Genomic DNA, 16817 nt, shown 5'->3' with positions numbered 1-16817 from the left:
GTGTGGTGAGGTTAGGGTGGGATGAGGAAGATGTGTTGGGCTGCAGCTTTGTAAGAGCTAAGTGACTGTTGCCTTGGTCTCACAGATGCTATTCTAGTTGAATACAAAAGATAACTTTTAAAATCATTACATAAAATATTTCTCCTTATACCTACTGACCCATGTTTGATTTGTAGTCAACATTTGCTTATAGAAAGAATCGTTAGTACATGGGTGACTGTGGTGGTTTGAAGTAGAATGGCTCCTATAGGTTCATATATTTGAATAATTAGTCACCAGGGAGTGGAACTCTGACAGGATTAGAAGGACTAGGGGGTGTGGCCTTGTTAGAGGAAGTGCATCACTGAGGGTGCGTTTTGAGTTTTCAAAAGCCTATGTCTGGCCCAGTCAGTCTTTTTTTTGTCTCTGTCTCTCTGTCTCTCTCTGGATCAGGACATAGAACTCTCAGCTACTTCTCCAGCACCATGAATGCTTGTGTACTGCCATGCTCCCCAGCATGTTGCTCTGCAAATGTAAGCAAGCTCCAATTCAGTGCTTTGTTTTTTAAGAGTTACCTTGGTTGTGGTGTCTCACACAGAATAGGCCTGTAACTAAGATGGTGACTTAATTTAACTGGGGTTAATCTCATGCAATGAAAAGTATCTCATGTTCAAAATGCTAAATCAGATTAAAGGAGATTAGCTATTAAGTAGCATTTTATTAATCAATTAATGGATTTCTTGCTTTTAAATATGTATCCAGAAATGTAGGCTTGGAATTGTCGATCTTTATAATTGAGTTTTGCCAAATGTCAGTGAGTCGGTGAATTGAGTTAGTGCAGTCTGTGTGCACATCGTGCTCAGCATTGAGCTTGCCGCGGCACTGCACATGTGCGGGTTCTTGTAGCCCGCATCTTTCTTTAAAGGGAGAACACTGGCATTTTTGCTTTCCTTTCTAAATTATATCTAGTTTACAAAATGTATTTCTAATACAGCATTTCCAATTGTAAATTTATATGGCATATCTCCTCGGTGTTGTCTTAAAACCCTAAAAATATTGCCAAAGTTTATTATGTTTTTTAGATGCTTTTCATGCTCTGTGTTAACACTGGGTATATTTCTTTGTATGTGGATATAATAAAGAATGTTATAGAGACTAGTTTCTCTTTTTTGTAGTAATCACAATTATGTGTGGAGTTAAATGACTTGTATAAGTGTGTTTCTGAGCAGAAATGCTTCTGTACCTCACTTCTCTCTGCTCAGTGGGATAGACTGCTTGAATATTCAAATGAACTTTGATAATGCTCTTAGGATAGTTAGTGCATAGAATCCTTGACCCCTATATGTAGAGATACTTTATGTTGCTGTGTTGTTAAACATTTTGTGTTAACTTGTTACAAGGCATTTTCCCCAGAAGTTGATTTTATCACCTCATGATCTGAATTCATGTTCACTGTGAGGTTACAAGAAATGTGTGGGGCTGGAGAGATGGCTCATAGGTTAAGAGCACTGGCTGCTCTTCCAGAGGTTCTGAGTTCAATTGCCAGCACCCACATGGTGGCTCACAGCTATCTATAATGAAATCTGGTGCCCTCTTCTGGCAGATAGAGCACTGTACACATAATAGAAGAAGCATGACTCTTCTGCATATTGACTTTCTATCTTTGCCAAAGGGAGCCGAGTCTCTTACATTCTATTGGTTTGTTGGTGATCTCCCGAGCCCTAGTCCCAAGGCTCTTTCAGTTCCCCAACTCTTGTCTGTTATTGTTAACCAGAAACCTCTTCAGAAGTGTAATATTGATGTTAAAATGTGAAAGTAGTTAGGTTTGAGTTTTCACTTGGAAGCATGGATTTTCAGTTCTTTCAGCTTCCTGGTAACTATGAGGTTACTGATAGAACGCATTTGCACACTCACCCTCTGTGTCTGCACATGTGTGTGTGCATAGTCACCCTCTGTGTCTGCACATGTGTGTGTGTGTACACAGTTTCCCTCTGTGTCTGCACATGTGTGTGTGCATAGTCACCCTCTGTGTCTGCACATGTGTGTGTGTGCAGTCATCCTCTGTGTCTGCACGTGTGCCCATGTGGCTTCTTTGCATGTGTGTGGAGACCTCCTGACCATTAGATTCTTTATTAACAACCTTGCCATGTAGCTTGTGGTTGCTCTATATAAAAGGATGAATAAATGAACAATGGTTTATTACTTTGGAGTTTTTACTTTATGAATGGATTGTAAACCCCCTTTAGTTGTAGGAACACGTATATAGTCTTGGTCATTTTGTCTGTCATTAGAAGAAGCTCTTGTAAACATAATTTGAGTAACTGATATAATTGAGATACTGTTTTTTTTTTTAAGCATGAGGAAGTGCTTAAAAACAATAAAAATGAGGACTTTTCAGTCTCTGTTGAGGATTTATTAGGAATTTTAATACATATTGATCTATTTAAACCTCAAAAACTTGGGAGGTAAGCATTCCTACTTGGAAATTGAGATATACAGTTTTAATTTCTCACCAATTTTGTATAGTCAGATGATGGTTTGATGAAGAAAAGCAAAGAAATTCCTTTGGAAAGAGATTTTCAGTGGCTACACATGTAAAACCTTCTGCCTCTGCACTCTTGTCCTGTTACTGATGAAGTGTTTATGTGAACCTCACAGTTCAAATAAAAGACACAGCTGGTCCTCGGTTAGCGGAGGACGCTGAAGAGCTGCCTGTCGCCAGTGAGTAACCTGACGGCCCTGGAGGGCAGGAGAGCGAAGGGTGGCAGGGCTTCCTTGCTTCCCCCTGAGAAGCAGTTAGAGAAAGAGTTCTGCTGTTCCTAGTGTGTCCAGCTAGTTCAGTCCTGCGGACATATACCAGAGAGATGCCCGTTTGTACAGCCCTGGCCTGCCAGGTGCTTTTGAATGGGTGGGGATTAGAAAGATGGCTCAGAGGGTGTACAGCTCCTATAGAGATCTCAGATTTGGTACGAGCACTTGCATTGGATGGCTTGTAACCGCCTGTAACTCCAGCTGTGGGATCTGGCACCCTCTTCTGGCCTCCGTGAGCACCTTCATTCATGTGCGTACTTCCCCATCCCCACCATACACACACAACTCATAAATAAAAATAAAATCATAAAAATTAAATGTACTGCTATTTATATACTAGTAAGCAATCAAATGAAGCTCTTAAAATTAGGAGAACTCAGAGACAGAGCAGGTCCATGATCTTGAAATACAAAAAAACCTTCTTGAAAAGTGTTTCCAAGGCTACATTAAGTCAGCATAGAGTCATAAGTTAGGTAACTATGTGCAGCATAGAGGCTTGATGGCCGAGGAGACCTAGGGTGAGGACTGAGTTCAGGTGATTGTGGATGCGATATGGAGCTGTCTTCAGGGGTCCCTCTCTGACGGCCACCTTTACTTTCATCAGGTCTTAATGTTTGGTATGCTAAGAAACGCCTTTTGGAAGCTGTTTCTAGAATGAAATCGGCCCAAAGACAAGGACTCTTCTATCTCTGGAGTTATTGGAACCAGACGGACTGTTTATTCTTTCTCTGTTGTTCAGTGTGTATAAGGCCTCTCTCCGATACATCCTTTTCCCCACAGAACACTTTATGTGTCCAGGTGGTGGTGCTTGGTGAGAATGAACTCAAAAAGAGCGGCTCTCAGCCTTCTGTGCCCAGGGGCCGGGTTCTTGGCCCTGTTAACCTGTTAACTAAGAAACCGATGGTGATAAATTCTTGTTTTTGTACTATACCCTATTCTAATTTTCCAATAAATCTATTTCTCCCTTCTGCTAAGAAACTTTTTTCTCTCCATTCCAGGCATGATCCAGTCTTACCTTCTAACATAATTTTACACTGAATCTGAAAGATCCCTTCTTACGCCAAGATTAGCCATTAAGAAAAGACAAAGTATTGAAAGAGAGACTAGGGAAGATAATACCTGTCTCTGAAAATCTTGCTGGGTTTCAATGCAAAACTCCAGTTTTTAAAATAGTGAGGCATTCTTTTGTATTGCTTAGTTATATAGGTCGATTGAAGTATTAGACATTTTGATCACTAGATCATTCCAGGCATAAACATTTCTCAGAACTAATTGTAGCAACTCCCAGTAACTGTGTGACTTTCACATTCCTGAAAGGATGGTTATCTGCTAGCTAGCTGAAGCTGTATGTTGTATTATATTGGTCTTGTTGGTCCCCCCGAGTGCCGCTAAAAGGGTCGAGTATTTTCAATATGCTTAAAAAAAAAAAAAATCCCACATTGTAAAACAAAACAGAGTAGGCTAGGTTTAGCAGTTGTGGCTAGCATGGTTTGCATTTTCCTGTAGTGACAGAGTCTGTCTTGAGCATTTGGCCTGCCTGTAAGTGGTGAGGTCTGACTGACTCCTGCTTGCTCCTCCCAGAGTGAGAGCTCACTGCTCTGGTGTGCAGCTACAGACTTCTGCTCTTTGTGTTAACAGTATTCTGGATGCAGAGGTAGAGAGTGGTGAGCACTTGTCGTTCCAGAGAACACAGTGGCTTAATTTGGGCAGCCTCCCAACTCCTCTTTATAACAGAGTAAACATCTCATCCTTTAAGAGAGCAGCTATCTACTCCTGGTGGTTTAAAGAGGACTATTGTCTATTTCCTGAAGTAGGTTCTAGAAAGTTGTCCGACTCCTTCAAACGGTTTCTATATTTGAAAGCTGAATTTGATGTCTTTAAAGTTGATTCTCTTCAGGACCATGAGTAAATTACTCAGTATAGATTCTGTGCAGTAAAAGTTGTCCCCAGGATTAATGGTGACAGTAGACGGACCTGACGGACCCTGCCTTCCTGTCCTCACATAGCTTTCAGGTGTAAAGGTGTTGTCAGTGGCTGTATTTCAGCTATTCACATGCCTTTAGAGAAAGTCCTCAACATGTGGGTCATGATCCTTTTCCCAGGAGTCACATATCCAATATCCTCTATATCAGATATTTATATTATGATTCATAACAGTAGCAAGATTACAGTTATGAAGTAGCAACAAAAATAATTTCATGGTTGGGGGTCAGCACACCATGAGGAACTGCATTAAAGGGTCCCAGCATTAGGAAGGTTGAGAACCCCCGCTCTAGAGCGAGCATGTGGTGAGTGCTCTCTCTCCCTCTGCAGTCTACGTTATGTCTACACCCTCAGACATTATTAAAATGACCTTACCCACTTCCTTTATAGATGTGAACCTCAAGTCCAGCTTTCCTCTAAATTCTTAAATGTTCTTATATATTTGTACGCCGTGTTTGTGTTTAGAATAAATAATTGTTTTGAGAGGAAGTTATATAACATAGCAAAAAGAAGCTTATTTTCAACAGAATTTTCAAATACCATCAATTTCAAGGCATAATCAAAAAGGATGATGCATATAGAACTGAAGTAAATCTGCCCTCTTTCTATAAGTCTTCAGGAAACTGTAAATGAACTGTTTGTTCCTAGTCTCCTGGCCCAGATTCACTTCTCCCTTCAGAGGCTGGCTTGCTCGGTCATCATTTCTGACAGTTTGTCATCACGGGTGCTCATCTAGCGTGCCTAACCATAGAGGGCTGTGGACTAGCACCACTAAAGGAAGTGCTGTATTTCCAGGAGGAGTTCTGATTAGTATTGTTATCTCCACTGTCTGCCATGTGAGCAAGTTAGTAAGAGCAAGTCAAGGGAGAAGGCAACAATTTAATGTTTTTGCACATTTGAAGATTATTTCCTTTGTATTGCTTTAAAGTGTGCTTACACTCTTAATTTTTACCTAAGTATAAGGTTGTACAATTTATTTGTTGGGTATTTGGGTATCGTAACAGTTGGTCAGTATAGTTGGTAGGTCCTCTGTTATTACAGATTGCATCAGCATTTTCAGAAACTGTCTTCTGCTAAGATGCTTTCTTTCTGTGCCTGCATTACATCCTAGTTCAGACACCCAGAAGAGAGTGGATTGCTGTAAAGATTTGGTTTGTTTGTTGGAAAAAAAGAAATGTTTTATTTTAATGAAGGCATATTAATCAACTACCTTTAATTTTCATACTAAAAGGTGTTGTAACATGAGCAATTATAGAGCGCCTTATAGAATTTTGTTATTTATAGAAGTCTGTAAAACCCAGAGTCATTAGCACTTTTTGCATCCTGGTAGTTCTGTATTCATTGATGGTTTTTATGTATCATTGGATATTTATTCATTTTTAATGTTTATTTGCAGACAGTTGAATTGAGTGGAAATAACTAGGCTTTTAAAAGAATTACCAAGAAAGCAGGTGTCCTCAGAGATTATAATTGAATGAAATGGTTCTTGTAGAGGTGTTTGACACTTTTGTAGTTCAGTAGTTTTTTGACATGTAATGTTGATTTGATTTCTCCAAGGGGACTCCAGGATATATGTAGACATAGAAACTTGTTAAATCTTTAGAATATTTTCTGAGTAGGCTTAAATATTCCATAAAACAGAAGTATTGATAAATTTGTTACATCTGAATATAATTTTTCTATTTTTAATAGGATACAACATCTATTGAAAAGATGTCAAACTGTTGTGAAGAAATGTAAGTATAAAGTCTATAGTGATCTTACTTAAAAATAAAAACAACTTAGAACCTTTGAGAATTGTGTGCATATGTTAATAGTAGGAAACTAATATAATAATGACTTTTTCTTGGTGCCCCGTCTGAGGCCCAAGCTAGACAGGCGTATCCCAGTCTTACAGTAGGGGTCTTTCAGCCATCAGAGTTTTTAAACACAATAAGTACTGATCACTCTTGTTTCCTGTCTCGCAGAAGTAAGTTAAATTATTTGTCCCAAAAGTACATCAAAAGAGATTTGCTACTGTGTTGTTGACACACATTCTGTTATGCTGAGCTCCTCCTCTGCTTCCAGAGTTACCCTGGGTTGATTGACGATGCAGATACAATATCTGCTATCCAGAGCTGAAGTTCAGCTGCATGCCACATTGAAAGAAAAGCTGTATTTGTGATGCTGGGACACAATGCATCAGAGTCCAGTAATGGATCCCCAGCCAACCTGTATTGTTTCAGCTGACTGAAGTGCACCATGGGAGTGCTGTCTCTCACTAATAATGCTGTCTTCTGTAGATCGCGGCCCCGGAAGCCATGGCAGCAGACCTTCTCAGAGGTTTTTGGCACTCGTTGGAAGATCCTGTGGTTCATTCCTTTCAGGCAGAGGCAACCACTGCGCGTTCCCTACCACTTTGCCAATCATGTCTAACAGATGGATGGTGGGCACAGATGGGTCCTCCATGCTGGAAATGCGTTACAGGTTTTATGAGAATAGAACTATGACAGTCTTCAAGTCAATTAAAATCCACCCACCAATCTTAGGCATCATAATGTGCCCCAGGCTTTATTTTAATAGTGATCTTGATCCTGTTGTGGGACTAATACAAGATCTATATTTAAGTTTTAAAAGCATGTTTACTTTCAAATTAGCCTTCCAGTAGGATTTCTTTAAATGCTTTTGTTACTAAACTCAAAAGGCAGTGATTCGGATGAAATAATTGTACATAAATTTCCTTCAGTACTCACAGTATCTTAAATTTTAATTTATAGGAAATTTGAGATGTTTAATGTTTACCTTTAAGCAGTACTAACCAAATTTGAATTTAATTCTTCAGGTTTACAAAACTTGGTACACTTTCTTATGTGTAAATTTTCTTTTTTGAATATGTTTCAATGCTTTTTACTACTTCCTTTTACAGTGCTGCAGGGTTTTAACATGCAGCGTTGGGTGAACAGCAAAGGACAGTGCTGGCCTAGGAGCAGCTCTCTGAGCCTTCCTTCTTTCCTGCTCATCAGAGGCGAAGGAAGGTGCACGAGTAATGCGCCAACTGCTACCTTATTAGAAATGAGAACCTCACTGTCGCTTCCGCTGCGGTAGTGATTGTTACAGGATGTTTGCTCCCGGGAAAATTAGTGACCAGTCAGGCATCTAGTCCTGTTTTCCCCTAGGATTCTAAAGACTGAAAAGAATAGGAAGTTTGCAATAATTCCAGTTACTTCTTCAAGTGCAGTTATATCAGAATGCAGATGTTTTAAAATGCTAATATAACTGGATGGTGTGTAATACACAGTATACAAAGGAATACTGTGTTTTAAAGTATGTATATTTTTACTTACCTGCCAGTAGATCTCACTGTACACATTGATGGTTTATATATTATATAATAGTTACTGGCCAACTCAGATCAAAGTTTAAAAGTAGGTCATTAACTTTATATATCAGTAATCACCCAGGTTGAAATTGAATTTCCCTTGCCCAGTTGTGATTTACATCACTCTAGAGACCTTTTATTAATAGCTGATGCCAAGAAATTATCTTAAAGAAGAATGGTCCATGGTAGTGATGGTCCTTGACATGGAGCCTTTTTGTATTTGAAGACATTTTTGTATAATTTAATTTTTTCATTTAGAACACTGCAAATCCATATGTTTGAAAAGTGTGTGTGCTAGTGATCTTTCCCCTGAAAATAATAGTGAAGAAAGCTACTACTCCTGAACCATATACATACTTTTCCTAAGGTTGTTGTAAAGTATAGAATCATAGCTGGGAAATGCTGAGACAGAGATCATTATTGTTAGCCAGTCAACTGTACTGTGGCTAGTTCTTTCAGATACTGTAAATGTCTTATAAAATATTCTGAAGTAATAGAATAAGCTCTTTTCAGAAATATTAATGCCATATTTTCATGTTCTAATTATGTTTATTATTTAAAGTCTTAGAAGTGGCAGATGAAAATATTTATTGGTGCTAAGACATTTAGTAAGTTTAATATAAGAAACATTTATAAAGGTTAGGAAACATAAAATTAGTGTGTTTATTTTAAGAAAAGGGGTTGGATTTTGTGCAAGCTGATTGACTAAATTGGCTGATGACAGATTCTAAAAGGAAGTGGTGTATATATAATGTAGGGAGATACAAATTGATGCCTTCAGCTGTATATATTCTATTCACATAAGACCTGGAGCATCCATAGCAGAGCCAAATAAAGGCCTGGTATGGAGCTTTATAGACTTGCTTATATTCTGGAGTAGCAGTAGCTCTGACACAAGGTAATGGGAATGGTCTCTTTCCCATGCTGAGGATTTGTGGGTATGGTTTTCTTAGGTTTACCACTTCTAGGGCACATTCTCTTCCCTTTGTCTTTACTCTCCCGGGTCCTGATCCTCTCCACAGTTTGAGTCATTGGACTACAAACTAATGCACTAGTTTGAGCTACAGAAATGCTACTGTCAATGTATTTACATAATCTATATTGCAGTATATCTATATATACTTATGCAGTATTGTCAAATGTATGTCTAACCCCACGAGGGGTTTGTAATCACTGTTGGATTCCTGGAGAAACGCCTATTGGCCATTTCCTAGGGATTAAGCTCCTATGTTCTTTCTGCGCCCTCTTTTGGCTAATTGATGTAATTATAGTGGCTCTAGGCTTTCACTCTCCCATTAGTGGGTTGTATCTCCAATCTGTGAACATGTCAGAGGTACACACTTATGGGAATATATGTAGAAAAGTGTAAAATTTTATGAAAATTGAAAATGAATGTGTTAATGTTGGTGATGCTCCTTCTAGGTAAATTGCTTGGCTTCATGTATGTGTATTCTTGTACACTTTACTGTCAATCACAAATTTAGGTTAGGATAAGCTATTTCATATTTTACTTTAAACCTTATTTTGGTAATTTAATTTGTTATCATTATGAAGACTTACTTTAAAATTACTATTTTATTACAGAACAAAACATTTATTACAATTGCTGTGGCAACCATGTTATCCAATGTGTTTTACTGAATATCAAAAAAATACATTTAATTTTTCAGTTCAGTTTTGGAATGGTCTCACACATACACAGACTCAATTGCCTTAAAATAATTAATAATTGATTAATAATACTATTTTTTCTTTGCTTTTTAAGAAACCTTCTCAGTCAGTTAAGCCTGTAGATTCCATAGTCGCCTCCCTTGTCTCTCTGAATAGCCCTGGGAATGACTGCATGTGTGGCGTGCTGGAAAGCACCTAGCAGTGAGATTGCCTTTCAGTCTGTATATTATGTTGAAGTATTTGTTTATAAGTTCCCATTTAAGTTTAGCAAAATGTGTGTTAAATGATATTTTACATTAGCAGAATCATTTCTTGGGCTTCTGGAGTTAAAATATTATTACTGGGCTGCAGTTACACTTGGCAAACAATTAGGGATGGGCCTGCAAGGTGACTCAGCACAGAAAGACTTTTGCTGTGCAAGACTGGTGACCAGATTGTTTCCAGAACCCATTTAAAGGTGAAGGTGAAGAAAAAACAACAACAAAAAAAACCCAACCTGACTCCACAGAGCTGTTCTCTGACCTCTAGAAACATGCTTGGCACACAGGCTCCTCCCCAGCATCATGCATTCGCGCTCTCTCTCGCGCTCTCTCTCTCTCCCTCTCTCTCTCTCTCTCTCTCTCTCTCTCTCTCTCTCTCTCTCTCTCTCTCACACACACGCACACGCACACGCACACACACACACACACACAATCTTTAAAACTTTAATTGGATAAGTTTAATGTAGGCAACAATGGACTTAGTTCAGAGTCTCCTAAACATTAATTGCTCTATTAAAGAGTCTTGGTACTTTGTAACCAGACTTGTTTCAAATTACTACGCTAGCTGATGTTACATGAAAATAAAAACACTATTTTGTTTAAAAATTGTTTTAAAATATTTTAGTTAACATGAAAGAGCCATTTACAATTGTAGCTAACATAGTAACTCTGTTTCAGAAGACAGTTTACTTAATAGTAATAAAGTAGGGGCTGGGTGTACCTCAGTGATGGTGCACAAGAGGCCCTGGTTCAGGACCAGGAGGAGAAAGGGAGAGATGTAGAGGAAGTGAGGCAGCCATCTCAGCTAACACTGGACCATCTCCCTAATGCGGAGAGGTGGCTCCGGTAAGGGTGGTAGCTCATTCTAACCAGTCTTAATCGACTTCAAGTTACTTCCAAACAAGTAACTGTTTTGTGTGAAGGATGTGTTAATCCTAAACACTAATCACAAAGATCCAAATTATGAGCACACTTCCAAACAGGAAGTACCAATGAATTTAGATGAAAGCCACATAGTTTCCTATGTTAGATCATAGGTAGTTTGAATGTTCTTACATGCATTGCTAAAAAATCACAGCCTGTCTTGTAGTGACTTAATATGACACTAATATTCATTCACATTTGCTAATTTTTGTCTAGACTGTCTGTTCTCTGGCTAGTTAGTTCTCTTGTATGTCACGTGTCCGATAACCTAGCTACAGTTCACTAAACTATAGAAGTTCATTATGTAAATTTTGACATGAACTCTACTACATGGATATATTGGGAATTTATTACAAGCATTATATATTTACTAATAGTTAAAACATTAGACTTTCATCCACCTCTATTAATGCTTTGAAAATTACAAGTATTGGCAAATGTAGTTAGTAAGTCCTATAAACTTAGTGTGTTCTACTTGCTAGTATTATTGACCATATAGTTAACTAATGAGTGAGTATATGATTCAGTACCCACATCTGTTGCCTTCTGTTGTAGGTACCATGCTCAGAATTTACCTACACATACAGATTTTAGGATAGTTATGTTTAGCTGTTCTTAGATCCTACTATTCTCTATAGCAGATGTGGGGAAAGATTAGAACTGTTTACTTGAAGTATTTTATACCAGTATTGTCATTGACTGTAGGAACTAATATTTAGCATTTATGCTGCCTTTGTGATGGTTTAACCTCAAGAAGTGACTTTTCTCACTTCCATTATCTTTCTGCTTTTTTTTTTTAAAACAAAATTTATTTTTAAAAGCCATTTTGTTAAAACCAAATAACATTTTTATCAGTTCTTTAGATGTGGCAATATTATCTGCTAGTGATAATTTGGAACAAATTATTATTATTATTTGAAGACAGTTTTTCACTGGCTTTGAACTCAGAATCCTTCTACCTTCGCCTCCCAAGTTCTGGGGTTACAGTCATATGCTGCTGTGTTTGGCTTCATGCTTAACATTCTTGAGTCATTGGTATTACTGATGTCATTACTTTTACTATATTGTTGTTTTTCCTCCTCGTGTACCCTAGAGTTCAGGTACCAATGAGCATCGAATAGCCAAAAATTGGATAAAGAAAGTAGGAGCATTAGTAGGATGGAGAGAAGGCTGAATGGACATGAATAATCGGCCTCGCTGCAAAAGAGTTGACTGGGCCTGGGCCTGGGATACCAGAGACTCCCCTTGCCATCTCCTCATCTCTGGCTAGCACCATTTACTGTAAGAGTCGTTTGTTCTGGAAAGCATTTGCTCCGAGTTATTTCATCTCCACTTATATTGCTCTTTCTCTTCAGCTGGCCAGATGCTCTTGAGAGATGGTTTTTAATGTTAGAGAATTGTGTAGGATATTTTAACCTGCATCGTTTTTAACATGCACATGTTAAAATAACATGGAAGTGCAGCTGTGTGATACAGAGGAGAAATCATAGGTTGCCTGAAGTTTGAGAAAACTGGAACCTATTTTAGCAGTCTCTTAGGGCAAAAAAGAACACTGAGTCACCAGAGAAAATCAACAGTTTAGGTATGAAGGATGGTTTACACTTTAAAGATTGGGGTCTTCTGCTGTTCTTAAGACCCTGGAGGTCTTCATTTCTGTTGGCATTTTTAATTCATTGCCGTGTGTGTGTGTGTGTGTGTGTGTGTGTGTGTGTGTGTGTGCGCGCTGGTAGTGCTTCCCACACTTGCTCAACTGTATAATTAACTAATTACACACATATTAACATATTTTTCATCTCAGAAGCTTTATATGTAAAGATGTGGCCCGAACTGCCATAACCAGACCATCTCCTTTTGTAGCTTTGCTTGCCCATTTCACTCAGCACGGTGTCTGATCGTTTGTAGGCTGTCAGTTAAGAGGGAAGATTGTGTGCGTACTGTGAGCTTTGTGTCCAAGCCAGTGTGGATGGTTGGTGTTTTAACCTCCTGGTGCCTGAAACTTGTGTTTTACAACCTGGGCAACTAAAACATCCTGGTGCTATTCACTTTAGCTTTGAGTTACAGTTTTAATTCTTGAACCAAAGAGTTAATTTTCTTTTTGGTTGGCTGGAAGTTAGCTTCTCACATCTATGTCTGAAGAAGTGAACAGTTGATGGAGCTTACTTTCTCTGTGTACTGGCTTGGCAGAGTCAGTTGAAAATTATAGTTATTTAGACTTAGTTTTCATTCTGTTATGCAGAGTGGTGTGGGTTTTAATTTTGTATTTTAATATAGTGTGGCTACTTTATAAGGTCTTTTACTAGCTGAAGCTACTAAAATTATTGAATCACTTTTCCCCTTGGTTTCACTTTGGCAGAGAAGAAAAACATTATTTCTATAAGCAAAGTATTCTATTAGACACCATTTTTAATTACAAGTCAAGAATTTAGCATTTCTCTCTATGTGGGTATAATCCTTAATGGCTTAAAGAGTGGTATAGGTATTTGCCTATTTTTGAAAATAAGATGAAATTAAAGGACACTTTAAAAAAAATATAAACCATATACACACTTTCCCAATAGGAAATGCAAAAGTACCTTGATTTGAGCAAACATCAACTTCTTGAACAGAAGTTGAACTTTACAATAGAAGCAGTCTGGCTGCTGCTGCTTACATGGAAATTAGAGTAAGATTGTTTTACAAACAGATTTTTTTTTTAGTGATTCATTTCACATGACTGGCAGAACACAGTCCTACGGATGGACTTTTCTGGAGGTAATACTGCTACATGTGGTTGGCGTCCCTGTTCTTCCCCAGAAGCTCTACAGACACTCATCATGTCTCCTTAAAACTGAAGCTGAGTGACTGACGGACTCAGGCCAGGAAGTGACAGAGCAGGCTGCTGGGAAAGTCGACAGTCTCACTGACATCGCTCTGTTGTTTCCATCGGCTTCAGTCTGTGTCTCCTTAATGTTGATCCAGTATGTGGTTTGGCAGTGAATTCCGAATGGAAAAAAGAATCAAGTCTAAAACTTGAGAGGTGATGAACTCATGTGCATGAAGTATGTCCAGATGAGCAGATAAGAGAGGGAGCAGGCACTGGGTGGGGAGGGCGGCGGGGAGGGCAGCACTGTGTCCGCTTGTGAGTTGTGTCGCCACTGGATTGGCCCATAATAATCCTACTCCTTGTCCATTGTTCAAAAGGCAGAATGTAGTAATTTTTCCCAAGTTGTAGATAGGAACAAATTTACCACTGCTTTCTGTGTCTTGGTGTGATTATTAAAAAGCAAAGAAAAAATTAATATAGATAGAAAAAAATCAACTGAAGTTAAAAAGGAAGGAATTCCACCCCAATCAGAGGTATGCAGATCAATGGGTTGTGAGCCCAAGGACAGAAGAGGCTCTTGGGAAAACTGAGTTCGTGGACCATGATAGATGAGCACACTCTGTGCCTGGGATTACTCTGGCAAGTGCAATCACCACCCAACGCCTGTGTCATTTTGAGACTCCTAAAATTCGATGTCAGCCCCAATTCTCACATATTCCTAATGAAAGACCCTTCCTGAGTTGAAATAATGGTATTACTGTCAGTGTCTAGGAAGACCCTGTCTGAAAGCTTGCTGTGTGCTTTTCAGTCAGCTGTAGTGTGTGTTGAGCCTGAGGGCAATTGCCTGCCTTGTCTGCTGTTTTGCTTTGTCTTACCCTAAGAAAATCTTCACTAACATTTCGAGTGTAATGAGGAGGAGAGTATGTAAGAGAAGCAAGAGTGCTTCGAGGAGAGGAAGGATGCTGAGAGGTAGGAACTGTGAGATGCCCTCATTTGTCTAGATGAGAAGTCTACACTGGTTCTTGGAGGGAAAACGAACTGTGTATCTACCTTAAGAACAACATTGCTTTTAATTTATTTTAGTGATTTGTTTTATTCATGTAATGTTCTATTTTCTTTGCAAATTGCTTTTAATTTAAATTGTGGAATTTTTACTTCTCTTGAGATGTACTATGTACTGTATTTTTAGAAATCTTATTTTTAAATAAATATTTTTGAAAAACATAGGAGTGTTTTTATCCCCTTACCTCCTTATTTATTAAAATCTACCCAAATTCTGGATTTTAGAACTACCATGTTTTAAGAATCCTCCCTTCCCAAGCGTTGTGCCATTTGGATGAATATTTAAAGTTAGTGGCCCTAGGCTGTTCTGCCACAGCCACAGAATTCATCTCATGGTCAGGAAGAACGAGGTGGGCATAGTGGACTTCAGTGTCAGAATTCCTAGGTAGGCAGATTAACTAGTCTAGAGATCAGACTGCTCCATTCAGCTGCGCAGGGTCACTGTATTATGCTAGATGCTGTTGGACGGAAGTACTTGTCTTGCACACAGTCAACTGTAGTTTTAGTCCAGATGCTGCTCTACATCTGAGGTTTGGAGTTACAGAATGTGCTTAGGACAATACTTTATACAGACTTTCAGGGCTTTTATGGACAAGCCTCCAAGCCTCAAGACATGCTGTGAATACAGTATATTAGTGAGAATGAGCTGAGCGCCAATGGGTCAGGGCCACACAGGTGACCTGTCAGGTCGCCCTGGGGATAAAAGAATGAATAACTTTTATCCTTTGATATCCTTACATTTTTTTTTTAACAGAAAAGCAATTATGACAAATACTCTGTATTAACATGGCTTGTAGATGAGACTATAAATTTTGTTGTTTGGTGAACCAAAGCACTCATTGCCTTCTGACAATTCAGATACTATAAAAACTTCTACCTGGTCCTTTTCACATTTTTTTTTCTTCTAATTCTAAGTGGCATATGCTCAGTGGGGATACATTACAACAATTTTCATGTTTTAGCCTCAGGCCTCCTCAATATTCATAAAAATTATTGCAGATATTGGTATTTTTTACAAGTTATCTTTATTGATATTTACTGTACTCTAACTTTAAAGGGGGGACTAGGAAGGTGGGTCCACAGTCAAGAGTGTTTGTTGTCCTTGGAGAGGACCTGAATTTGGTTCCCAGCATCCACATCAGGCAACTAATAACCAGGACTCCATCTCCTGGGGATCTGACGCCCTCCTCTGCTGTTTGCAGCTGCCTGTGCCCAGTTGTGCATGCATACACACAAAACAGACAGACACACACAAAAATGACAAGAGGGGAAATTAGGTTGTATGTATTTAAACACAAGCTCACCATGAATTAACAATTTTAGTTAGTATTTCTGTGAAACATAGCTGCCTTCATAGAAGAAAGTTGCTCTCACATTGCTTTATGATTTAATCAGCTACCTTGTTACCCTGAAGTCTGAAGAGACTTGGTCTTGTGCAGAGAATGCAGTTGGAGAAGGAAGGGGTAATTTTACCAGCTTCTTCAAGTAACTGATTATTCTTTTGTATGATACAAAACACAAGTGTGTCCCAGGGATGATGGCAGTCACCAAGAATACAAATGACAACTAATGCTGGTGTGGATGTGGGAACAGAAGAAGCCTTATATACCGTGGTTGAGAATGTAAACTGTTGCAGCAACTTTGGAAATCAGTCTGGAAGTTTCTCAAAAAACAAGAAATAAAGCTACCATATGACCCAGCTACAGTATGTACCCAAAAAACTGACACTCCAGAGATGCCTGCATATCAGTGATGCTTTTTGCTGTAGTCCAGGTATGTAGGCAGAGGAAACAACTTAGCTGTCTACCAACTAACGAATTACAAAAGTGTACATACGCACAGTGTAGTTTCATTCACCTGTAAAGAAAAGTGAAATCGAGGAGGAGGAGAGAGGAGGAGAAGAAGAAGAGGAAGAAGAAAGCACACCTGTTGAGGCAAATCAGGCCCAGAAGGACAAATGCAGACT

The 16817-nt window shown here is 38.8% G+C and overlaps 1 protein-coding gene across 4 annotated transcripts in view; it reads left to right on the top strand.

Moving 5' to 3' along the window:
* Zdhhc21 (zinc finger DHHC-type palmitoyltransferase 21) overlaps positions 1-14290 on the top strand; it is a 53548-nt gene extending 39258 nt beyond the window's left edge. For 3 of the 4 annotated variants that reach the window (XM_028873296.2, XM_028873295.2, XM_028873294.2), the window contains 2 exons: positions 6466-6509; positions 7056-14290. In XM_028873296.2, coding sequence (XP_028729129.1) covers positions 6466-6509; positions 7056-7188 — 177 coding nt within the window. In that variant the 3' untranslated portion in view covers positions 7189-14290. The remainder of the gene's footprint in view (positions 1-6465; positions 6510-7055) is intronic. The other variant, XR_005090856.1, reaches the window with a different exon arrangement.
* Positions 14291-16817: the final 2527 nt, after the last annotated feature.

Source organism: Peromyscus leucopus, chromosome 2 (assembly GCF_004664715.2).
Source record: "Peromyscus leucopus breed LL Stock chromosome 2, UCI_PerLeu_2.1, whole genome shotgun sequence".
NCBI lineage: Eukaryota > Metazoa > Chordata > Mammalia > Rodentia > Cricetidae > Peromyscus > Peromyscus leucopus.
This window is presented reverse-complemented; position numbering and strand designations above follow the sequence as displayed.